The 24,971-nt window shown below is 47.1% G+C and overlaps 3 protein-coding genes across 10 annotated transcripts; 1 reads left to right on the top strand and 2 right to left on the bottom strand.

Moving 5' to 3' along the window:
* Nucleotides 1-240: 240 nt before the first annotated feature.
* Nucleotides 241-2,164, top strand: barhl1a (BarH-like homeobox 1a). Its single transcript, XM_026321174.1, has 3 exons — nt 241-586; nt 1,287-1,488; nt 1,966-2,164. The coding sequence occupies exons 1-3, from the start codon at nt 241-243 to the stop codon at nt 2,162-2,164; spliced, it is 747 nt and encodes a 248-aa protein (XP_026176959.1).
* A 3,025-nt stretch (nt 2,165-5,189) lies between these two features.
* ddx31 (DEAD (Asp-Glu-Ala-Asp) box polypeptide 31) lies at nt 5,190-14,476 on the bottom strand. 7 transcript variants are annotated; one of them, XM_026322448.2, is made up of 22 exons: nt 14,049-14,475; nt 13,853-13,914; nt 13,656-13,762; nt 13,471-13,569; nt 13,262-13,422; nt 13,064-13,139; nt 12,819-12,862; nt 11,905-11,975; nt 11,575-11,684; nt 11,045-11,086; nt 10,804-10,868; nt 10,331-10,450; nt 9,826-9,932; nt 9,154-9,374; nt 8,879-9,031; nt 8,737-8,796; nt 8,606-8,656; nt 7,484-7,623; nt 7,237-7,321; nt 7,004-7,115; nt 6,699-6,927; nt 5,190-5,705 (listed from the first exon to the last, which is right to left on the bottom strand). In XM_026322448.2, the coding sequence occupies exons 3-22, from the start codon at nt 13,752-13,754 to the stop codon at nt 5,585-5,587; spliced, it is 2,166 nt and encodes a 721-aa protein (XP_026178233.1). In that variant the 5' UTR covers nt 13,755-13,762; nt 13,853-13,914; nt 14,049-14,475; the 3' UTR covers nt 5,190-5,584. The 7 variants fall into 7 exon arrangements, with proteins under 7 accessions (XP_026178233.1, XP_026178235.1, XP_026178234.1 ...); XM_026322450.2 differs by having other exon boundaries at nt 14,061-14,475; XM_026322449.2 differs by having other exon boundaries at nt 13,864-13,914; nt 14,061-14,475.
* Nucleotides 14,477-15,866: 1,390 nt separating this feature from the next.
* ak8 (adenylate kinase 8) lies at nt 15,867-24,730 on the bottom strand. Of its 2 annotated transcripts, XM_026321800.2 has the most exons (14): nt 24,444-24,730; nt 24,262-24,346; nt 23,999-24,048; nt 23,571-23,654; nt 23,390-23,458; nt 19,895-19,976; nt 19,736-19,807; nt 19,411-19,611; nt 19,183-19,305; nt 18,445-18,534; nt 17,571-17,712; nt 17,018-17,098; nt 16,432-16,561; nt 15,867-16,195 (listed from the first exon to the last, which is right to left on the bottom strand). In XM_026321800.2, the coding sequence occupies exons 1-14, from the start codon at nt 24,525-24,527 to the stop codon at nt 16,091-16,093; spliced, it is 1,398 nt and encodes a 465-aa protein (XP_026177585.1). In that variant the 5' UTR covers nt 24,528-24,730; the 3' UTR covers nt 15,867-16,090. The 2 variants fall into 2 exon arrangements, with proteins under 2 accessions (XP_026177585.1, XP_026177584.1); XM_026321799.2 differs by having other exon boundaries at nt 19,736-19,976.
* Between the last annotated feature and the right edge of the window lie 241 nt (nt 24,731-24,971).

The following is a 24,971-nucleotide window of genomic DNA, read 5'->3' as shown; positions in this document are numbered from 1 at the left end:
TGTTTTGTTTCTACTGTTTTATTGTTTTTATTGTTTCTGCTGTTTCATTGTTTTTATTGTTTTGTTTCTACTGTTTTATTGTTTTTATTGTTTCTGCTGTTTCAATTGTTTTTATTGTTTCTGCAGTTTTTGTTTTTATTGTTTTGTTTCTACTGTTTTATTGTTTTTATTGTTTCTGCTGTTTCTACTTTTTTTGTTCTCATGTTTCTCCCGAACAAACTCACCTGAGTCCGGACGGAGATGGACGTTTCTGTCTCCAGGTTCCGCATCGACTCCCTGCTCTCCCCTAACCCGCCAGGCGCGCTCTTCTCCCGGCCAGTCCCTCCGGAGCTCAGCCCGGGCAGCAGCGGCGGCTGCTCGGCACCACCATCCCCGCGGAGAGAGCCTGTCCCCCGGCTGGAGTCTCGCGTGTTGTCCGGTCAGCAGCTCCAGCCCCGCAGCGCCAGCTCCTCCTTCCTGATCCGAGACATCTTAGCGGACTGTGGGTCCTACTCTGACCCGGGCCAGGCGGAACCGTTCCAGTCTGGACCGTATGAAGACTTTCAGGATAAAAGTCTCAGCAGCTTCTCTTCTGACGAGTCTAGAGGTAAGAGTCCAAAAAAAATCAACCAAATATTAGAATCGATTTAAAAAGAAACCAGGTGAAAACGAGCACAGGGCAAAAATAAAGTGAAGGTTAATTTATGTAGAAATTTAGCAAAGAAAACAGTTTTTCCTAAAAAGTTAATTAATAATAAAATTAATTATTGTATCTGTTTTACCCTAAAGCAATAAAACCAGTTACAGTCTGTTTCAATGACACAACTATTTAAAAATAAATAATATTATTTTATTTAGTTTATTATTATGTTTATTATTATTATAATATATTGTTATTATATTAGTATGTATATTATTATTATATATTAATGTGTTTATTATTAATACTATATTATTGTTGTATATTCTGCAACTTTAAGGCTGTTTTATGTAAAAACAAACATTTTGAATTTCATACTAATTAATATGATACAATTTCCGGTTGTGGAGGAACGTATGTGCTGGATCTGGGTTTTAATTATTCACCAGAAACCGGCACCAATGAATCGCATTAAATTCACTTCTCTTACACAGTAAACCGTCACTGAGGAAACTGTAAACAAACAAACAAACAAACAAACTCGGGTTTGCTTGAGTCCAGATTCTCGGTCTCCTTTCCTGTGCGCACCCAATAACGCTGCCCTGCGGAACTGACCAGTCACCTGACACGACTCATGTGATGTCATGTGTTCTCGTCTGGAACCCAGGGCAGGCCGGGACCTCGGACCTTGCGGCGGACCCCCTGAAGAAGCCTCGGAAAGCTCGGACGGCGTTCAGCGACCAGCAGCTGTCGAGGCTCGAGAGAAGTTTCCAGAAACAGAAATACCTGAGCGTCCAGGAGCGCATGGAGCTGGCGGCCTCCCTGCAGCTCAGCGACACCCAGGTCAAGACCTGGTACCAGAACCGGAGGTAATGCCCCAGCGCATCTACACAGACTGGAAGAGACACACACAGACCACAAAACATGGGTAGATTTGAGTCTCTGCGGTGGTTTTGAGTCTTTGTGGTGCTTTTGAGTCTCTGTGGTGGTTTTGTGTCTCTGTGGTGGTTTTGAGTCTCTGACAGTCTGGACCGTGTTTATCCCTGACAGACATTTGTGATTAATAATTTGTGATCAATGATCCAGCAGGCCGAGCTGTAATGAACCATCACTGATGCAGAAACAAACCTTTTTTAGTGCAGGGATTTATTGCCCACAGAGAATCCTGCGCTGTGATTGGCTGAAGGAGTTTTTGTTTTGTTTGGTAATTTTCATCAGAAGAAGATGATAAATATCCGTTTTGTATATTTTGTTTTTGTTAGTTTATTAAACAAGAAAACAGAAATAACTAATTTGTGGAGTTTTTGTTTCCTGCTGTAACCTGGTCCTGATCTTTCCTCCGTCAGGACCAAGTGGAAACGCCAGTCGGCTGTGGGTTTGGAGATGTTGGCTGAAGCCGGAAGGATGATCCTCCCAGCACACTACCTGTACCCTCCTGCCCCGCCAATACTGGACCTATACCTGTACACAAGCCACGCCCCTCACCAGCTAGCCCCGCCCCCACTTCCCCACGTTCTCACTTACGCAGAAGCACATGCCCGCTGACACCCGCACACCGTGAATCCAAGTCCAGGAGCAGATGTGTCACAACTCAAATGACTAGAACGGTAAGAACTCTAGCAGACGCATCTGTCGGACAAACCCACAGGAGGGGCAGGAGGCAGATGGAAGACTTCTCAGCAAGCGAGATCCTGCCTGAGGCCAACTGGGACTTGGATTAGATGTTGATTCAAGTCGATGTAGTTCTGACTCGGACTTGTTTCAGTTTCATGGATGACTCTGTCTGGTAGGGGTCAGTCACTGGACTAGACTTAGTCTTATTATGTGACTCAGACGTGGTTTGTGGGGGTTTAGACTCAGACCTCACTGGACTGGACTATTAATGGAATATTGATGCTTTAAAAGGCTGGATTTCCACCATGGCAGGTGCAGTCTGGCTGCAGCACTTCAGTCTCATCACCGTCCTGAACTCGGCTGTTTTTCCAAACAGCTTTTTGAGAGGAAAACAAAAACCTGAACTTCAGTGGATCAAGGTCACAGCACAAAGATCGGGACCTTAGGATCGGGATTCAGTCAGAAAGACGTTTGACAGGAAGCAAAGTGTAGTGACCACGACACTAGAAAACTACAGGGACGGTAAAAAAGTAAAAACTACAAAGCTGGTTCCAGTTTATTTCCTGTTGTGGCCCAGTTTTACACGTCTGCTGATTTTTTCCAATGGTGGAGGAAACTGGAATGGTGGAGGTCCTTTACTGCAGTAACAGAAATACCACAAAGTAAAAATCCTCTGTTCCAAGTAAAAGTACTGCATTCCAAATGTTACTGCAGTAACAGTCCAAAAGTACCACCATCCAAATGTACTTGAAGTATCCAAAGTAAAAGTACTCATTGTGCAGAATGGTCCATTTCACATGAATGGATCTGATATTATTGGATTCTAATTATTGATGATTATTGTGTTGATCATTTTAATGTTGGAGCTGGTAAAGGTGGAGCTGATGTTAACTAATAATAATAATAATAACATGTTATTTATAAAACACTTTACACTTTAAAGAAAATCTCAAGATGCTACAAAAAGAGTCAACAATATAATGATAAAGTTAAAACCAGCTGCCAACTCAGATTCACACTGAAGTTTAAACATTAAAAGACTTTTTAAAAAGGTACGTTCTTAGACCCTTTTTTAAATCATCAGTCGTTTGTGGAGCCCTCAGATGTTCAGGGAAGGCTCCACAAATGAGGGGGGGTGCAGAAGACTGGATCCTCAGTGATGTGGGTCTTAGTCCTGGGGGGAGGAGACTGACGTTTATGGAGGCAATGTGCTGAAATTTGTGGGGTGAGTTTTAAAGGTAAGTGGGGGCATCACCATGGACGCACTGAAGTACTTTATATACCGCTGGGTAGCTGACGTTAACTACCTTATGTACTTCTGATTTGAAGTACTTTATATACCGCTGGGTAGCTGACGTTAACTACCTTATGTACTTCTGATTTGAAGTACTTTATATACCGCTGGGTAGCTGACGTTAACTACCTTATGTACTTCTAATTTGAAGTACTTTATATACCGCTGGGTAGCTGACGTTAACTACCTTATGTACTTCTAATTTGAAGTACTTTATGTACCGCTGGGTAGCTGACGTTAACTACCTTATATACTTCTAATTTGAAGTACTTTATGTACCGCTGGGTAGCTGACGTTAACTACCTTATGTACTTCTAATTTGAAGTACTTTATGTACCGCTGGGTAGCTGACGTTAACTACCTTATGTACTTCTCATTTGAAGTACTTTATGTACCGCTGGGTAGCTGACGTTAACTACCTTATGTACTTCTCATTTGAAGTACTTTATGTACCGCTGGGTAGCTGACGTTAACTACCTTATGTACTTCTCATTTGAAGTACTTTATGTACCGCTGGGTAGCTGACGTTAACTACCTTATGTACTTCTCATTTGAAGTACTCTATATACCGCTGGGTAGCTGACGTTAACCACCTTATATACTTCTGATTTGAAGTACTTTATATACCGCTGGGTAGCTGATGTTAACTACCTTATATACTTCTAATTTGAAGTACTCTATATACCGCTGGGTAGCTGACGTTAACTACCTTATATACTTCTAATTTGAAGTACTTTATGTACCGCTGGGTAGCTGACGTTAACTACCTTATGTACTTCTAATTTGAAGTACTTTATGTACCGCTGGGTAGCTGACGTTAACTACCTTATGTACTTCTCATTTGAAGTACTTTATGTACCGCTGGGTAGCTGACGTTAACTACCTTATGTACTTCTCCATTTGAAGTACTTTATGTACCGCTGGGTAGCTGACGTTAACTACCTTATGTACTTCTCATTTGAAGTACTTTATGTACCGCTGGGTAGCTGACGTTAACTACCTTATGTACTTCTAATTTGAAGTACTTTATGTACCGCTGGGTAGCTGACGTTAACTACCTTATGTACTTCTCATTTGAAGTACTTTATGTACCGCTGGGTAGCTGACGTTAACTACCTTATGTACTTCTCATTTGAAGTACTTTATGTACCGCTGGGTAGCTGACGTTAACTACCTTATGTACTTCTCATTTGAAGTACTTTATGTACCGCTGGGTAGCTGACGTTAACTACCTTATGTACTTCTCATTTGAAGTACTTTATGTACCGCTGGGTAGCTGACGTTAACTACCTTATGTACTTCTCATTTGAAGTACTCTATATACCGCTGGGTAGCTGACGTTAACCACCTTATATACTTCTGATTTGAAGTACTTTATATACCGCTGGGTAGCTGATGTTAACTACCTTATATACTTCTAATTTGAAGTACTCTATATACCGCTGGGTAGCTGACGTTAACCACCTTATATACTTCTGATTTGAAGTACTTTATATACCGCTGGGTATCAGGGATCAATAAAGTTTGATGATCAGTCTGTATTTTGTTGGATCCATCTGATTGTGAAAACTAAAGTTATCAGATAAATGTAGAGCAGGAAAAAGGCCAACATGGAAATAAGGTTTTCAGACAGATCACACACAAACTGTAGGAACACGTGTCTTTGGTATTTAACACACACAACCTGACAACAATCACATGATTCTCAGTTTGTGGAAACTGGTTTTACAAACATCTGAGTCCTGCACATTTCACATTGTTTCTTTGTGAACTGTGTTGATTTAAAACCAGTGAGAACAGAAAGTCAAACCTAACTGACGACAGGGACCAACCAGAGCCCGGGCTCGTTTAGACCCGAGGGAACAGTTCTTCTTCTGTGTGCTGCGCCCTCAAACACTCACACCACATCCTGTCGCTCCTTCTGTCCAAAAGCTTCAATTTTTCCAGCACGTCCTGCAGGTCCAGTCTTTCATGTCTGACCAGAACACTTGAGCAGCTTCCTCACAGGTTTTTTTGTCAGGAACTATTTGTTGGTCAGTTCTAGTTGCTGTACCTCCTCAGTCCTCTTCTCCCGATTCACTGAGCGCCTTCTTCTTCTTCTTCTTCTTCTTGGCTCCATCCAACCCACTGGAGAACTCAGACCGTAACAGCCCGACCTCCCTCCTTTCAGGACACAACCTGAGGACAATAAAACATGTTGATTAAAGAGCAACAAACATGTTCTGTTTGACACAGGGGTTCCTAATAAACCGACCGGGTCCGACACAGCGGTTCCTAATAAACAGGCCACTGACTGTTTATCTTCATCATAACTAAGTTTATTCACAGAGGGACACCTGAACGAACTGGCAAGTGGGACTGGAGCCCAAACACACACCTGTAATTATGTCTCTGCTGACCAGTGTGTGCGTGTGTGTGTGTGTCTTGGGTTAGGTCGTGTCCAGACATGCCAGCTGTGAGGAGCAGCTGTTAACAACACACACACACACACACACACACACACACACACACACACACTCACTCACAAGAGGGTAAACCTAATATGCGAGTTCACACGTTATGTTTACTGTGTGTGTGTGTTGTCAGTTGTGTCAGCAGGTGTGTGTGTTAATGAGCAGAGACATGTGTCAGACACACACACACACAAAGAGCTCAGTGTGGAGCCAGTTTATTTGAACTTCAAACAACAATTATCACAATTATTATTGTTGTTTTAGTTACTAATTGTATTAGTGTTTATATGATGAGCCTGGAGGATTGTGGGTAATGAGTTTTTGAAAACTAAAACAAAAGTGGAACGAGCTGCACAGACACATTCAGGTCATTGCATTTGCCAAACACACTGAAGCTGTGTGTGTGTGTCTGAGTCCAGATCCCATCCAGAGACTGACTACACCAGTGAATGTGGTGTCCTTAGCGTAATGTGTGTGAATCCAGAGCCTGGTTCAGCTTATTGGTCTGCAGTGACTCACCAGGTAGAGAAACTCACCTGTACTGCTCAGTAACAGACGTTCACCTGCAGCGGTTAACTGCCTGACATACCTGCATTCTCTGCGTCGTCACAATAAAAGCACTGGCAGTGGAAAGCTTTTACTGTGAAGCTGTGTCAGCAGGATGTGACTGAAGAGCTGAGATGTGAAAATGCAACAGACCCATGTCCACCTGACTGACCTTTTCTGTCCTGCTGGGCCCCGTCCTGCAGTCTGGCTGCTACTCAGCTTCCTCTTGGTCCCCCTAGCCTGCTTAGTGCCGTGGGCCCTGGAGGCGGCGCTCAGACCCTGCGGAGCGTCTCGGAGGCCAAAGCTCTTGGCGGCATGTCCCAGGTGGAGCGAGCGGATGTGGAAGATGTGTTTGAGGTGAGCAGGGTAGGTGGTGTACGCCCGCAGGAAGGACTGCAGGGCTGGTGACATCACAGGGTCAACAAATCACAGGCTTCACACAGACAGACCAAAAGAAAGTGAAAGTAAATCCTGTACCTTTCTTGGCGGTCTGTACCGACTCAGGACCGGAGTGAACGAAGTCCTCAAAGTGGGTCTGAAGGACAACGGCTCTCTCTCTGGTCTCCTGCTGCAGCGCTGTGAAGGAACTCTGACAGACACAGTTCATCACCACAACCAATCACAGACCAAAACCTAAAAGCCCCTGAAGGATGTCAGGACACACCGTCTGTGGTCTGAGAAGCACAGGTGATGGGATGAAGGTGTCTTACCTTGCTGTGGTATTTGCCCCGCCCCTTGTAGGTGTCGTCCATCATCAGACTGGACAGGATGTCCAGCACCTTCATCTCTGATACGCTACAACACAACAAGACACACTCACAGTCAAAACCTGGAGAATTACTGCAGCACCTACAGCAGAGTCTGTGGTAGTACGTGGTTCCTAAGATGGTACTGCATGCTGTCAAAACTGAGCTGCGATAAGTGGCAACTGGATGCCACGGACGTCAGTCAGCAGACCTGATGTTGTGATTGGCCAGCTCCTCGATGAAGGTGGTCTCCGCAGGAGTAAGGAAGAGGAGGCTGCTTCCTCGTCCTCCGATACGAGCCGTCCGACCGACACGGTGAACATACTCTGCCGCTGCTGACGGAGGAGTGTACTGCACAGAACAAACGCATTCATCACAGCATCCAACAGACCACAGGGAGACCACAGGGAGACGAGAAGGACCACAGGGAGACCACAGGGAGACGAGAAGGACCACAGGGAGACCACAGGGAGACGAGAAGGACCACGGGGAGATGGAGAAGGACCACAGGGAGATGGAGAAGGACCACAGGGAGACGAGAAGGACCACAGGGAGACCGCAGGGAGGCGAGAAGGACCACAGGAAGGACCGCAGGGAGACGAGAAGGACCACAGGAAGGACCGCAGGGAGACGAGAAGGACCACAGGGAGACGAGAAGGACCACAGGGAGACCATAGGGAGACAAGAAGGACCACAGGAAGGACCACAGGGAGACCACAGGGAGACGAGAAGGACCACAGGAAGGACCACAGGGAGACCACAGGGAGATGAGAAGGACCACAGGGAGACGAGAAGGGCCACAGGAAGGACCACAGGGAGACCACAGGGAGATGAGAAGGACCACAGGGAGACGAGAAGGGCCACAGGAAGGACCACAGGGAGACCACAGGGAGACGAGAAGGACCACAGGGAGACCGCAGGGAGGCGAGAAGGACCACAGGAAGGACCACAGGGAGACGAGAAGGGCCACAGGAAGGACCATAGGAAGGACCACAGGGAGACGAGAAGGACCACAGGAAGGACCACAGGGAGACCACAGGGAGATGAGAAGGACCACAGGGAGACGAGAAGGGCCACAGGAAGGACCACAGGGAGACCACAGGGAGATGAGAAGGACCACAGGGAAACCACAGGGAGACGAGGAGGACCACAGAGGCACGAAGAGATTCAACATAAAGAGATTCAACAGATTTTGCTCCAGTAGGACCATCGCAACATAGACCATGATTAAATTACAAACTGTTCTCTGGGTGAGAAACCTGATCACACCGACCTGTAACTATCTGTGACTGAAGGAAGAACAGCAGGTTACTGAACTGTAGTGGACGTTTACCTGAACGATCCAGGTGACCTGAGGCAGGTCCAGACCTCTGGCCGCTACATCCTGAAACACACATCTCATCTTTAGAAGATAAAAAGCACCAGAGTGAAACCTGCGATATGGCACAGTGCAGAGAGACTGACCGTACAGAGCAGGACTCCAGACCGAGACACTGAAAACTGCTGGAAGACCTCAGAGCGCTCCTGGTGGAGAAAACAAGCACATGTGACTGACTGTGCTCAGGTAAACCAGAAAAACACTGAGCGCTCACAATAGAGTCCATACCTCCTGCTTCATGTTACCATGGAGACGCAGGAAGCTGAGTGGAGGCTTGTGATTGGTCGAGGGTCCAGAGAGGACAGCGGTGAACAGAGTGTGGAGGAACTCTACGACCTCACAGCTCGAGACGAAGACGATGAGTTTGTTGTTCTGGGAAAACTACAACAAACAGTGCTGCTGTTATTGTGTCCATATGGCGTATGTTCGAGGCCACACTATGTAGTACTGTGTGTAGTACTGTGTACTGTGTGTAGTACTCTGTGTGTAGTGTGTCTGTGTACCTTGCATTTGTCCAGAATGAAAGCAGCCAGACACACCAGTCGGATCTTACTGGGAACCACCACCACATACTGCTTTAAACCCTCTGGCACGGCATAGCTCTCTGATTGGCTGGCTGGGCTCGGGTCAGAGGTCGGGAAGCAGGCGAGAGTGGAGGATGCGGGGTCAGAGACGTGGATGCTGACGGGGTCGTTTAAACACATGTGTGCTAACTGGATCACACCTGGAACACAGCAGGAGTTTTACTAAGACAGACCAACCTGGTGACGTTCCAGATGTTCTGCCTGTTGTGGAGGAACCAAGGTCACATGTTCATGAGCTCAGTGGTTCAGGGTCATGTGATGTTCCAGCTGAACTAACAGAGGCTGCACACTTTGTATTAGCTACCCTCAGTTACGTGGTACTAACGGACGGCAACAGTCCCGACAGTTGGTCCTCCCACCTCAGAGGAAACGGGACCATCAGGTGTGTTAGACAGAAAGACACAAGGGGGAGGTGACAGGTCAGGGTTAAAGTAAACACAGACCACAGGTGGACCACTTCAGGGACATGTGCGCTCACTGGGGAAGAACACTCAAACCCACCAACATCTTTAGGAACATGGAGCCACCTGTGCTACAAATGTGAGACTGACTGTCCAGAGTCAGAGACAAACACTGCTGAGGTCTATTTACCATGTGTCAGTGTGGCGGACAGCAGGACGTTCTGTCTTCTTGGTCCTGCTGAGTTCAGACTGTTTAATATGATGGTCAGATCCTTCTCAAAGCCCAGGTCCAGAGTCCTGAACACACACACACAGGTAAGTACATATTATATTGGGTCTGCATGTCCTTTGGCTTCTTCATAGTTTTTGATCCAATCAAACTTCTCAACTGCTGCAAAAACTATGGTTACACACACACACACACACACACACACACACACACACACTTCTCCTGCTCGTTCTCCTTTGCCAACGTTTTAGTGAATCTTCAGTGGAGTTCCTCATGGCTTCATTCCAGATCCTCCTCTGTTCACCTCCCACAGCCTCCACAGACTCAGATAATTGAAAACAGCAAATGTCTCTACATGATAATGAAGTGACATGTCTGTATCCTGTTTCTAAACGTTTATCGTTTACCATCTGCTGACTGTCCACACACAGGAAACGTTTGCATCACCATGAAGACTGAACGTTACCGATCAGCCTCGTCCAGGATCAGCCAGCGGACAGCGCTGAAGGCAATGCTCAGGGTGTGTTTGATATGATCCACCAAACGTCCAGGAGTCGAAACCAGGATGTTGATTCCTTTACGGAGCCTGAAGAGAGAAAATACAATGTTTATGCCATCCTCCTGGGTCCTCTTTTAGGACTACAGTCTCCAGAAACCTCTCTATAGGACTTCTGGGTCCTCCAATAAAATGATGCTATCAGATTTTAATTATTAATTTTGTGCTGAAACATTTGACACATTGTAAAAAAAACACTTCGAGGAAGGAGGGGGTTGGTCAGATTTCCAGTAGATGCCTCTGATCTTCCTTAGTGAGACTCCTTAAACCTTCTCAATATTCCCACAACCTCCCCAAAGTTTCCTGGAGCCTTTTCAAGGACTGAACCAGAGACAAACACGAGGAGGAAGAGTGGGGAGGGGAGGATGAGGAGGTGGCTGTACCTGGCCTTCTCTGCTTTCCTCTTCTCTCCTCCCATCAGAACTCCTGGGACGATCCAGGTGAACGGCTGCAGAAGAAAGAACACCTGTTCAGCTGTTGTTACCAACACGGCTCCTACTGCTGCTTCATAATAAAAGTCTTTCGACTGATCCTCTATTTAACCTGGTACAAATCCAGTCATGAACCACAGAATCACACTGTGCCTGTCAACACAATGTCTGCAGCAGAGAACATGACACTCACCTTGAGAAGTTTCTGGAAGGTGTGGAAGGTCTGCTGGGCCAGCTGATGGACAGATAGACAGGACAAGAGTCAGCCAATCATGTTTAAGCAAAGTGTAAACAGGAAGTGAAGCAGCTTCACTTAGTAACATGAAGTCAGACTTCAGCACAGCGCAGGAACATGTTACCAGAGACGTGAGGGAAGTGTAAGATGTACTGAATGATGTCTGCCTGTCAGTTTAAAGGCTTGGTTCAGCTTATGGGTCTGTGCCGTAGACCTCCGTTGTTGTCCAAAAACTATTAGAAACAGAAAAAGCAGCTCCAGATGCTGCTGTGAGCAGAGAGACGCTGGTGGAGCAGTGGAAACAGAGCAGCGACCAGACCAGTCGACTGGAGCTGCTTTTGATCAAATGACTTTAGCGATTTGGTGCTGGGACGCAGAGAAAACTCAGGGACACCCTGAGCCTGATCAGTCAGAACAGATGTTTTGAAAAACAGTGGGAAGTAATAAGAGCTGCAGACAGACATGCAGCAGCACGTGGTGACACCCACCTCTCTGGTGGGGACGATGACGACAGCCAGAGGGCCGTCCGACCTGCTGACCTTTGGCTGGACCGACTGCAGACTCTGAACCACGGGGACGGCGTAGGACAGCGTCTTACCTGCAGAGACATTCAGCCATCACTCTGCATGTCTTGAATGTGTTTACCATCCTCACAGCAGCTCACATCCCCACCCTGCTCCACACAAAGCATCTGCTACTGTTTCAGGCAGAAAACTGTTCATCAATGAGGCCCTCAGCAGCCTCACACAGCCGGATCAGAACATCTGTGGACATGTGTCGTGTGTTTGGTGAATTTAAACAGTCTCAGAGAATCTCACCTGATCCCGTCTGAGAGCGAACCACGCCGTCTCGTCCAGACAGAAGAACAGGGATGGTCTGTTTCTGAACACTGGACACAGCAGAAGGTCGAACATGTCAAAGTGACCAGTCGAGCATGAAGATGGTGGAGTTGGTTTTGGTGCACGTTTAGTATGGAGGACACATCAATCAACTAATCAATAAAACCTGATTTCTACAGCAGCATTCACAGAATCATCAGTATATAAGGTAACATCAGCTACCCAGCGGTACATAAAGTACTTCAAATTAGAAGTATATAAGGTAGTTAACGTCAGCTACCCAGCGGTACATAAAGTACTTCAAATTAGAAGTATATAAGGTAGTTAACGTCAGCTACCCAGCGGTATATAAAGTACTTCAAATTAGAAGTATATAAGGTAGTTAACGTCAGCTACCCAGCGGTATATAAAGTACTTCAAATTAGAAGTATATAAAGTAGTTAACGTCAGCTACCCAGCGGTACATAAAGTACTTCAAATTAGAAGTATATAAGGTAGTTAACGTCAGCTACCCAGCGGTACATAAAGTACTTCAAATTAGAAGTATATAAGGTAGTTAACGTCAGCTACCCAGCGGTATATAAAGTACTTCAAATTAGAAGTATATAAGGTAGTTAACGTCAGCTACCCAGCGGTATATAAAGTACTTCAAATTAGAAGTATATAAGGTAGTTAACGTCAGCTACCCAGCGGTATATAAAGTACTTCAAATCAGAAGTACATAAGGTAGTTAACGTCAGCTACCCAGCGGTATATAAAGTACTTCAAATCAGAAGTACATAAGGTAGTTAACGTCAGCTACCCAGTGGAATATAAAGTACTTGTGTGTCTGTGTGTGTGTGTGTGTGTGTGTGTGTGTGTGTGTGTGTGTGTGTGTGTGTGTGTGTACTTACCTGGTCAGTGTGGAAACATTCAGGACTTTGTTCAGCGTTGCCACCTGGGGAACAGAAACCAGCCAATAAGCACACAAGACATTGAGTTGAGATGTGGTCATGTGTGTTTGAGACCCTGAGGGTCTCAGACTGGTTCAGGACCAGGATCAGGACCAGGAAGGTTTTTTTTTTTAATCGGATAAAGTCCTGTTTGCTGAAGGTGCTCACAAGTAGAGAAGTAAAACAGGCGTATGTGTGTTTGTTACCAGGTGTGGGTGCAGCTGCAGGTCTGAGAACGAGTCAGCCGTGAAGATCGTCTCCGTCACCTGAGAAACAACAGGCCTGGAAGGAGGAGGGAGGACGATTAAACCCGATAATCAACAGAACCGATCAGAAACCGACAGTGATGTGGACCAGTCAGAAACAGAGAAGCGGCTATTCAGCCAATCAGAGGAGCTGTGCACCTTTGTAGCTCAGGTATGTCTGGGTTGTGGTTGAACAGAGAGGAAGTCTTGATGCCGCTCCTTCCTGTTTCCTTTCCTCTGTCCGTCTCTTTCTTCTTCTTCTTCTCTTTCTCTGGTTTCCTGTCAGCCACGTCAGGAGGCGGAACCTGAACACAACAGGGCTAATAAGTTATTGATCCCTCACAGGTGCTCTGAGATGTCGGACTCACCTGTGGCTGTGCAGCTGGAGGAGGAGGAGCTTCAGCACGTACCTGCAGGCCCTGGTTGTTGAGATGTGTGTGCTGCCCTGAGGAGCTGCGCCGCCACTTCTGCAAACCACAGAAACATCAGTTACCTGAGGCAGGTGTGCTTTCTCGTGACTTCGTCACGTGATATCACTTGTGCTGATGCTCACCGTGGCCCATCGCTGTCGAGCTGTCCCGCGCTTCCTCGACGACGACGACAAACCGCTGCTGATGTTCACCAACAGCTGGTCCTCTGCTGATGACATCATCGACACACCTGGACAACATCAGGCACAGGAAGTGAAGCGTGAAGGAGCCACGTAGGAAAATCACACATCAGTCAAACTAAAGCTGATTTATTTTTGACCTTATCTTGACCTTTAACCGACGTATCTACGCGGTTCCTGCTGGTTAGGTCTCTGAGCGTCACTGTGGAGCAGCAACACAAACAGTTAGACCTGGGATCTGCGCTCCTGTTAGCCTGTTAGCCTGTTAGCTCTGAGGACCACACACACACACACACACACACACGTTAACGCAGGGTCACAACAATAAAAACTCACCGTGAAACTCACCGAACACACCGACACACGCGTGAAGGACGCTTCCTGATACGTCACTGTAGCCCCGCCCCCATAACTGCGCATGCGCCGTAGCTCTTTCTTGTGGGTCGGCGCTGCTGATGAGATTATTGGGTCCCGGTTTATTGTAGCTCGGTACTCGAGGGCTCGGTCCTGTGTGGTGCCTGTAGTAGAGGGTCTGCTGGACCAGCTGTGTCTGTATGAACAGAATGAATAATGATATTAATGAGTGACAGCAGCTGATGTTTCTGTGACAGGCGGCCGCTCTGATCTAAAACTCGTTATCGCCGTTTATTTCAATCCTTCATGTTAAAATATCTCCTGTTCTTCAAAACTGCGACCCAGGCGTCACTTCCAGCGGCGGCTCAATCACAGCGACGGTTCAAAGCGACGATTTTGGTAAATGACTATAATTAATCCTCCCGAGCGCCGGTCTGGGTCCCAGCGGTGCGGGCTCCCGGCCTGATTGACAGCTCTATTTTAGGTCCCGCTGCCTACACCGGCAAGCGGGAAATGACACGTGACAGCTGCTGATGTGCTGATAGACAGAGTCCGACGGTCTTCAGGGGGTCTCTGCCGGTCCAGTATATACACAAGACTATGTCCCTCTGAGCAAAGAAACAAAACTCTACATGGACTAATTGTAAACCTCTGAGGGTCTTCAGGGGGACCCTGCTGGTCTAGCCTAGGGGTCTTTATAGGTTTGATCAGTTCATAGTAACCAAGACCTGATCCAGGATCTGAATTTGATCAGGTCATTTGAATTTACTGCCACAGATCTTTGACTTGATCTTTGAGTCTAACAGTTTGGCCTCTACTGGATTGGGGCTGAGTGTCCCCCTTTTGTGCTGTGTCTTGTTACTCTTCTCAGGACTGTTTTCACACTGGTTTTGACTTTTCCGTGGTCTCTTTTTGGGTCTTTTGACCCTGGAACTGGCCTGTCTCAGCTCAGTGTCCTTTTTGGGTCAGGTCTAAATTCTCTGGTGCTGGTGGAACCAACTCTAAATGTGATTCACCCTTTTAAATCTCTTAAGCCTGCTGGTCCAGGTCTGGCTGTTCTAGGCTCAGGTCTAATTCTGTCATGCTGCTCAAACCAGACTTCACTGTTGTTTCCCAGTACTGTACTAGTACCAGCACTGTATCAGTCCTGGTACCAGTATAGACTCAGAATATCTTGTTTCTTCCACTGCACCTGCACCAGTGGAATCAGCCTGAGTTTTACTGGTGCAGCAGGAAGTGGAAGTGTACGAACAGTCGGACCCGTTGGTTGAAAGGGGCCTTTGTCAGGACGGAAACGTTATGGACAGACTGCAGTGTAAACAGATCGTTGGCAAATCCTTTAAATACGTCAATGGGATGATGGAGAGACGTGTCTCCTTGTCTGAAAATGTGGGACGTTAAAAAACAATGAATCGTCACGGACTGTCAAACTGACACCTGTCAGAAATGTTTGTGGATTCTGTGTGAAAAGGCTGAACCAGCTGAACTCTGGGACGTGATCAGGTTTAAAAGATGAAGTTTGCCTCAGGCGACAGTCCTGCTGTCTGGTTACAAATCTTTTTTTAAATCAGAGTGTGTTCAAGGCCACATGTTAAATTTCATTAAAAACACAGAAAACACAGGAGGTTCTGACAGAAGACACGTGTCCACAAACAGAGACTTCTCTGAAGACGCTCCACCCATCTCTCCGGCAGAGACACCCTGACCTCCATCGCAGCTGTTGATTTTCCAGGAAAATCATTTTGAAAAGAAAGATCCTTGGAGCTCCATCTAGGACCAAACTGGAAACTTTTATTTTTCCATAACAAACTAAAAACATTTGGGAAAAACATGACAGAAGTAGAGAAGTGATTGTCTTCTCTTTCTGTTTCCCCGGCCAAGAGTCTAGATGCGTACAGGAGAGGTCAGGAGACTCTAGGGGAGTCCAGGAGAGTTCAGGAGAGTCTAGGGGAGTCCAGGAGAGTTCAGGAGAGTCTAGGGGAGTCCAGGAGAGTTCAGGTGAGTCTAGGGGAGTCCAGGTATGTTCAGGAGAGTTCGTGTGAGTCAGTGGTTAATCTGCTCTCCAGAGCCTCAAACACAGAGTGAGGATCCTGGTCAGCGTTGATGTGAACAGCACCTGGAAAAACAGACTGAACACACACACCTGTGTCACCACCTGAGTAAAGGAGACTGGAACATGATGCTTTTTATCACTTTGGTTTGTGCTCTTTGGATTTTCCTGCCACAGTTTAATAATGAGCAGATGTTGCACCTGGAGTTTTTGCTTTCCAGACTAATAAATGAACCAACAATCACACTAAACGTTCGGCTGTTTCAGCTCAGACCACTGATCCGTTTGATCTCCACACTGCGAATGCGCGGGTACCTGCAGGGCAGCAGCGCAGATCCTGTACTGGTTCAGACTGTGTGTTACAGTGTGAGCACTGTCCTCTGGTCTGGTCTTCAGTCTGTTCTGGACCTGAGAGCTCGGAGCAGGTCGAGTCACAGCATGGAACCTGCAGGAGGAGATCAGGTCAATCTAAAAAAATAAAGACGAGTTTTCTCAAAGAAAAGAGACTAAAACCAGATAAAACCAGTGATCTGAGTTGATCCGAAAAACCCAGTCACTGCAGTTCAGACGCTGGTTCAGCTGCTCAGCCTGTTGCTCCTGTTAATAGTAAACTAAATCCACCTCCAGTCCCCTGAGAATAAGACCCAAACTAACAGCTGAGACACACAAGGCACAAGTCAGTGTCACGGTGAACGTGGGAAGCGGATCATCAAAATCTTCCTCCTCCATCAGTTTCACGATGCAGTTTCATGTGTACTGGGATCAGCATGGGCCTGGACCCTGCTCCTGCTGCAGACTTATCATCAGTTGTTTCTGTTGGTGGGCTCTGGGATGTTTGAACCACAGAACATTGACACAACACATGAACAAGAGGTTTACTGGTTACACTGGTGACACTGACCTTTCTCCACTGACTGGGTCTGTAGCTCCCAGGGTAATTCTCTCCAGACAAATATCATCTGTCAGCTCCAGGAAGAAAACTCTGAGAAGAGATCATCACCAATCAGAGCTGAATATTAACACAGCAGCAGATACATTAGTTTACTGCTCTCTTTCTTCTCATGTTCCTGGATGAGATTCCTAAAGACAACATGAATCATCCAAGTGTCTTCTGACACCTGATCTGGCTCTTCACCACAGTGGCTACACAAACTGTCCGTTTCTTCTCCACTTTAATGTGTCGTACATTTAATTGTAAATGTTAAAACGTTTATGACAGTGAGCGCTGAACTCCCCAGACCAGACCACACAGGGTCCAGCCGAGCCACCAGGGGGCTCAGCTGTAAGCTCCCCCTCCAGCCCTGAGCTGGGCGAGGCTACTTATTCTAAAATATCCCAGTCTGTGAAGCTCAGGCTGCTCCCTGACCTGGGACCAAACCAGCAGCTGCCCTGTGGCACTAGTACAGGAGACTGGAACATGATGCTTTCTACTTAGCAGTAGAGTACTGTTGTACCTGTTGGGCTCGTGCTGGGACTCCAGCAGGCCCTTGGCTTGCTGCAGGTCACAGGGGAAGCCATGCAGGATCCAGCCTCTGCAGCTGCAGTCCACCCGGCTCAGACGTTCCTCGAGGACCTGCAGCACCAGCGTGTCTGGAACTGCACAGGTCAGGCAACAGTTAGCTGGAACTACCGACTACATGGAAACAGCTGGGAGATCTGGTTGATCCAGTTTCCTGGACTGAACGGACCTGGTTGGGAAGTGGGTTTGGAACTAAACAGACAATTTATAATGAAATCTATGTGACCATAAGAGAAACAGCCTGTCAGTTGTCACATGTTCAGAGCTGAGTGTGGGTTTCTGTGTCACACTGGTCTGGAGTCAGGTATGTTTCACTGTGTGAGCGGAGTCGTTGGTACCTGTGCAGAGTTTATGCTAGAACATGAATGAAAACCAGGCCTGTGGAGTCCGTGCTTCATGTTTCAGGTTTAGTGTCTAATGAACAGCTGAAGTATGAGGACAGTTCTGGTTGGATATCACAGCAGCAGAACAACAAAAGGACAGTGGACTAATAACGTGTCCATTAAACAGCAGGAGTTTCTAAAGTGTGATGCAGATCTCGACTAAATGCTGGTGCTGGACAAATCTTCGTCTGTAGACACTGGTCTGTTGTCAGAACAGCTCACACTGAAGCTGTTTGCAAATGCACAGCTGCTGATATTCAGCACTGCTGTCACACAGGATGGAAATCTGAAGAGAGCTGTGAAGAACGAAGGGGGTGGGAGTCTTTGTAGCATATGAGGCAAAAACCCCAGGTGCTGCTGGGACACACACAGGTATCAAACAGACCTGTTTTCAGTTAAAGTAAAATAAAACGTGTGTGTGGTTACCTGGTCGTCCATCGTCCAGGTACGGCTGGATCTCTGCTCCCAGACTGGAACCGCCAGCAGCTGCAGCCCTGAGCAGCCGACCGCAGCACACTGAGGCCGAAACACTTTGTCAGTAGTCAGCTTCTTTCTATTGCTTTACAATTAAACCTTCAACAATGGAGCAGAGATGATGGCGGCCTGGGTGTATGAGGAGAAAATCCTCCTGTGCAGTTTTTGTTACTGTCTCAATACCTCCCAGCAGGTCTTTTCAGAATAAAAGTCTGAATCTAATCTGACAGTGGAAACACAGATGTTGAAGGTTGTGCACGTCACTCAGTCTCATTGTACATTTATGTTTGAACTACAGACTCTGTGATTATATTAAACTGAGCCGCTGTCACCTGCTGGATTCTACCTATCAAATCAAACATGCGATCCTTCATTTCGTGCCTTCTAGTCAGTCAGAAAATATTGTTTAGTAAAATAAATTCAGTCAGAGTCACGGTTCCTGTTTCCAAAGTCCTGCTTTGTTGTTGAACAGACATGAAGCAAAGACAAGTGTCTGTTTCAAAGCATTTTAGTGACATTTGATGTCTGTATTTTCACCATGTTGCTGGTTTTTCAGACTTGGATGAATTTCTTGTGAAGTGGAATCTTTACATCACAGTGATCTGAGAAACAGCCCAAAGCAGCGAAGGAGTCTGTTGACTCCACCTTTAACCTGGATGTGTGTGTGTGTGTGCGCGTGCGCGCACGTACCGTCCACCATCTTGTATTTCTCTGACAGCAGCCTGGCCTGGTGACTCTTCCCTGACCCAGGTGGACCCAAGAGAAGGATTCTGGGAGTTCTTGAGCATTGACGAGTCTGGACAAAACGCAGAACTGACACAACAGACACATTACATTAAATTACACAGGGTCAGGTCTGCATGGGCTGTGTCTGTACCTTGTCTGTAGACATCAGTGTGGGGCAGGCTGTGTCTGTACCTTGTCTGTAGACGTCAGTGTGCGGCTGGTCGCTGCTGATGGTCTTCAGGACGTGCTGATAGGCTGAGAGCAGACCTGGGACCTCACAGTGGTAATGGTGTAGCTCAGCCAATCGCTGCTTTTCTGACGGACCCTGTGCCTTCTCCAGACGCTGAGTGATGATGTCATCGTCCGGCCAGATGAAGGTCTGATGATACACGTCTACAGACAGGAAGTGATGTCATGACATACAAACCCATGAGTTCCGTGGCAGGACTGCAGGACTTTCCTAAATGCGGCCTCGTTACTGCGCTGACCGAAAAGAATCTACTCTTCATTAGTTCACCTCCTGTCAGTGGGTCGACCAGTTTCCCCCGACTCCTCTCCAGCAGCACATCATCAGGCGCCTGCAGCATCACTGGCAACACAGGCACAATGTTTTTCAGTGTTTTCAGAAGCAGCACGTTCACCAGCCTGTGAGCTGACGGCGCTGATGTGTTCTCACCAACATGTTCGGGGATGACTCCGGCCTGCTGCAGACTGAGAGCCTGCAAACGGGTCTGAGGGATTCCGTCCAACACCCAGCCCTGCAACACACACACTGTTTCAGCCTACACTGGGCATTTTTTACAGTTTCCTAAAGGTTTTACCCTAAATAATGAATTAATTAGAGCATGTAAATAAAATCCTTAATGAGCAGAGCACAGTCAGTTATAAAGGGCCCATCTTCAGCTGTTGGTGTGTGTGACATCAGCTCAGTGTGAACCCGTCAGGTCTGTGCAGCTGTTAAAGCGATCAGTGAGCCTCTGTTCTGAAACCTGAGCAGTCTGCAGAGAGCCGCTGATTCCCTCAGTGCTGCCTGCCAGGCTGAACAAAGACAACTGACAGCAGCACTGACACGCATGGTTGACAGGCTGTCTGTCTGTGTGTTTGTCTTCACCAACTGTTTCCAGTTTCTTCTAAAATGTGGTGGAATCGCTTCATATTAGATTTATTTATTCACATCTGTGATCTGTGGTATCTGATTTATTTTATTTCACTGGTTTTTACTTTTTCATATTTGTCACATTTGATCTTTTCTCATGTGCATTAGTCTCAAACTGTTTGTTCTGTGTCACACTGAAAGCTGGTTCTGGGGTTCACTGATAGAAACAGAGTGGACAGAATGACAGGACCATAGTCCAGTCCAGCAGCACAAAATGCAGCCTCCAGGTGAATCGGCAGCTCTGAAACAGTCTGAACACAAACTGAACATTATCACCTTCATGGAGGAGGATTTACTGCATTGACTGCTGGATCAAACTGACTCAGTCCAGCATAGGGCTTCCTAATAAACCGAGTGGGTCTGACACAGGGGTTCCCAATAAATTGACTGGGTCCAACACATAAACTGACCCATTTATAGGGATAACACTAAGGTAAATAACTGTGATTTTCTACTTTGACAACAACATCAGTCAGTCAGACAGTCGGTCAGTCAGACAGACAGACAGACAGTCAGTCAGTCAGTCAGATAGACAGTCAGTCAGTCAATCAGATAGACAGTCAGTCAATCAGTCAGTCAGACATACAGTCAGTAAGTCAGTCAGTCAATTAGTCAGTCAGACAGACAGTCAGTGAGTCAGTCAATTAGTCAGTCAGACAGGCAGTCAGTCAATTAGTAAGTCAGTCAGTAAATCAGTCAGTCAGTCAATCAGTCAGACAGTCAGTCCATAAGTCAGTCAGACAGACAGTCAGTAAGTCAGTCAATCAGTCAGACAGTCAGTAAGTCAGTCAGTCAATTAGTCAGTCAGACAGACAGTCAGTCAATTAGTAAGTCAGTCAGTAAATCAGACAGTCAGTAAATCAGTCAGACATTCAGTCAGACAGACAGACAGTCAGTAAGTCAGTCAGTCAATTAGTCAGTCAGACAGACACTCAGTAAGTCAGTCAGTCAATTAGTCAGTCAGACAGACAGTCAGTCAATTAGTAAGTCAGTCAGTAAATCAGTCAGTCAGACAGTCAGTAAATCAGTCAGACATTCAGTCAGACGGACAGGCAGTCAGTCAGTCAGTCAATCAGTCAGACAGTCAGTCCGTAAGTCAGTCAGACAGACAGTCAGTAAGTCAGTCAATCAGTCAGTCAGACAGACAGTCAGTCAATTAGTAAGTCAGTCAGTAAATCAGTCAGTCAGACAGTCAGTAAATCAGTCAGACAGACAGACAGTAAGTCAGTCAGTCAATTAGTCAGTCAGACAGACACTCAGTAAGTCAGTCAGTCAATTAGTCAGTCAGACAGACAGTCAGTCAATTAGTAAGTCAGTCAGTCAGTAAATCAGGCAGTCAGTCAGTCAGACAGGATGTGAGAGTAAAAACTGTGACAGGAGGAGGAGGGGCCCTGATGGGAGCTGTCAATCATCCTCCCCTCCTCCATTCGTGATGACACAGAGAAGATGAAGACATCACACACTCACCGTCAGTCAGTCCCTGGAGTGTGTGTGAAGAGTTTAGCCTGCAGCCAAAAACAGCCATTAGCAGATCAAAGTAGCTGCTAATCACACACACACACACACAGTCAACACCGATGCTAAATGCTAAGTGTTGAAGCTAAACGCTGCAGGAAGCAGCTGTTGGTAGAGTTTAGAGGACAAGACAAACTGCTGATCACTGCATCGCTCACACACACACACACACACACACACACACACACACACTGCAACTACAACCTGGTTAGTGCCCACAACACTCTGCATAGACTAATACTAGAACCCCACTGAGGCCCTCCACCTAAACACTAGAACCACTGTCTGGGCTCCTAATGCTCCTCACTGCAACCCGGTAAAAGTACAATCTAACCGCCGAATGGACCCAAAGAACCACTCAGTGACCACAAGAACCTCGTAGATGACGGCACAAGCCCTCCTTTAGATGGATGGCCATCCTTTAACTGTCAGCCGCCTGTGTATTTACAGTTTGTTCACACTGCTGTGGGCGGCAGCAGCTCTTTCTGCTTTGTTTCTCCTAAACTGATCAGAAAGCAGCGCTCGGCGTCCTGATCGACGCTGACAGGAAACGGGACGTGATGCTAATGAGGAGCAGCAGTGACGACGGGCCCGAGTGAAAATAACACACATGATGTGACAGCAGCACGTCCGCTTGATCACCTCATCTCTGGGGAATCGCACCAACATGCTGCTCGGCCTGCTGGGAATCGTAGTGCCACACAACGCTGACCAGAGCGCTAATTATTATCATCACAGCAGCACATCAGAGGAGAACGGACTGAGCAGCAGAGCCACAGGACTTTGCACCTTTCTGCTGGATGAGGCTGTGTTTGGCAGCACCACACCAACCTGGTTTCATTAAGGCTGCTCACGTGAAATTAAGAGCAGACGTTGGTTATCAGCCAACAAGACAAAGAAATCAGAACCTTTCAATCTCAGTATAAAGGTTTGGTGCATTAAACTGCACACAAGCGAAGGTTTGAAACAAACAGTAAGAACCTGAACCAGGTGAGCCCGATAGTTAGTTCTTACTTGTGCTAACTGGACTCAGCCTGTGCCTGTTTGTGCTTCCACCAATCAACAGATTCTTCTCAACAACAACCTGAGATGCACCTGCTGACATGATGAGCATCCACAGCCATGTTTAGCAGCCTCACATGTGGTCTGCATGACCCCCAATGCCCGCAGACTTCTGTAGGGTGAGCTGCAGTGATGCTGAGGATGAGGGCTCCATGTGTGACTCTTGGCCCAGGTGTGGACTGAGGTGAAAGCACACTGTACAAAGCCTGGATCAGGAGGATGTGCTGTGGTCCTGTCTTCCTGATGTCACATCATGAAGACACCCTCTTACTGAGTCCTCGCTGTCCCACCTCTCATCAGGACCACAGCCTCAGGTCTCAGCCTCCATCCAGGGACTCCCACTTGGAGCTGTGAAGGCGTCCCAAAGCTGTGGGTCTTTGGGGTCCACAGTGCTGTGACCACAATAACACTGAGACTGTACAGTCTCCATGGACTCACCCTGTTAAAGCAGTCGACCTCATTCAGCCTCTGTTGAACCAGGTGGACCAGTAGCTCCACAGGAAGCTCCTGAACACACAAATGGTCACATGACGCTTGGCTCTCTGTGGTCACATGTCAGCACAAAAAACACACACACACAGGCACACTTGATTGATTGACACATGTCAGCGTGTTGTACCTGCTCGGCGAGTGTGTGCTGGTCCTGCAGTAAACTGTCTGCGCTCACATGAATGGCCTTCAGCTCTGCGCTCAGCTTCCTGGCCTGAAGGACGACAACAATAACCACCACAGAAGAAGAACTGATAAGGCGAGGTATGAAAGCCCATTACGTCACAATGGTACACATGAAAATTTAGTCTGTGAGCTGTAAGTCTGTGAGCTGGTGCATCTGGACTGTGGACTACAAGCCAGAGCAGCGTTTTACTGATCAGCCTATATGAGAGACATTGCAGTTTTATCATGTTACACTAGAACAGCACTGAGTTTTGGTTTAGTCTGGTCCTGGTTTCCTGAGCCTCTTCTTTCCGCCTCCTTCCCCACTTACAAATAAAGGTTTCCATTTTGAAGAGGCCAAACTGCTGATTGGCTGTATGGTTCTGAACTCACCACAGTGTGTTTCCCAGCAGCAGGAGGACCCAGCACCATGACCCTGGGAACTGACAGACGGTTTCAAATCATCAGCCTGAAAGACTCAAAGTGGAACATGTTTGAGGAGCAGCTGCGCCCACAGCTCCACCCAGTGGGCCGCAGTGTAGTTGACTTTCTTAAACATCCAGTTACATTAATGAAATAGGACCAAATAGTTTTTGTTCTGCTTTAACAGGATTGCAAAGGAAAACTAAAGGCTGGCTGATGTCTCACTGTCTTACTGTGCAGGCTGCTCCTCCGCAGCAGGCGGATCAGGTAGGGGATCGGCTCCTCAGGCTGATCAATGGCCAGACTGGACACCAAGCTCTGAAACACACACACGCACACGCACGGCCTCGCTGTTGCACACGTGATCCGCAGCCGGTGCATTAAACGGGAAAAAGCTGCAGAATTTGTCCTTTACCTGCACCAGGTGGAAGATGTTGTGTTTGTCGGCGTACACTGACATCTGAGGAGGAATCCGCAGCGGCCTCGTTATCTCATCCATCCGGAGGAGGACGAAGGCAAAGGATCGTCACCAAAATAAAAATAATACTAGAAAACACACTTCAGGGTGACACCTGACACGGACAGACGGAAGCTGGTGTTTCCGCTAGCTAACTGACCAGAAACGGCTGTTTGATAGTTAATAAAAGTGCAATAGGTATAAATGTAAAGTTAGTCCGGAAGCGTCTCACCTGCCGCTTGATGACCCGGTTTCTATGGCGCCTTCTCTTGTTGCTAGGGAAGAACGTCATCAGCACGAGTGAGGAGGGGCAGTGCGTGCGTCTCCTAGCAACGCCGCTGCGCGTCGGTGCGACGCCTCTATCACTCCGCCCCCTAAACACCGCGGACGAATCAGCTGCAGAGTCTCTGCGACGTCACGACACCCGTAACCATGGTAACTGTACACAAAGATGGCGACATGAAATGAAATACATGATAAAATAAA

This window comes from Mastacembelus armatus, chromosome 9 (genome assembly GCF_900324485.2).
Source record: "Mastacembelus armatus chromosome 9, fMasArm1.2, whole genome shotgun sequence".
Lineage (NCBI taxonomy): Eukaryota > Metazoa > Chordata > Actinopteri > Synbranchiformes > Mastacembelidae > Mastacembelus > Mastacembelus armatus.
This window is presented reverse-complemented; position numbering and strand designations above follow the sequence as displayed.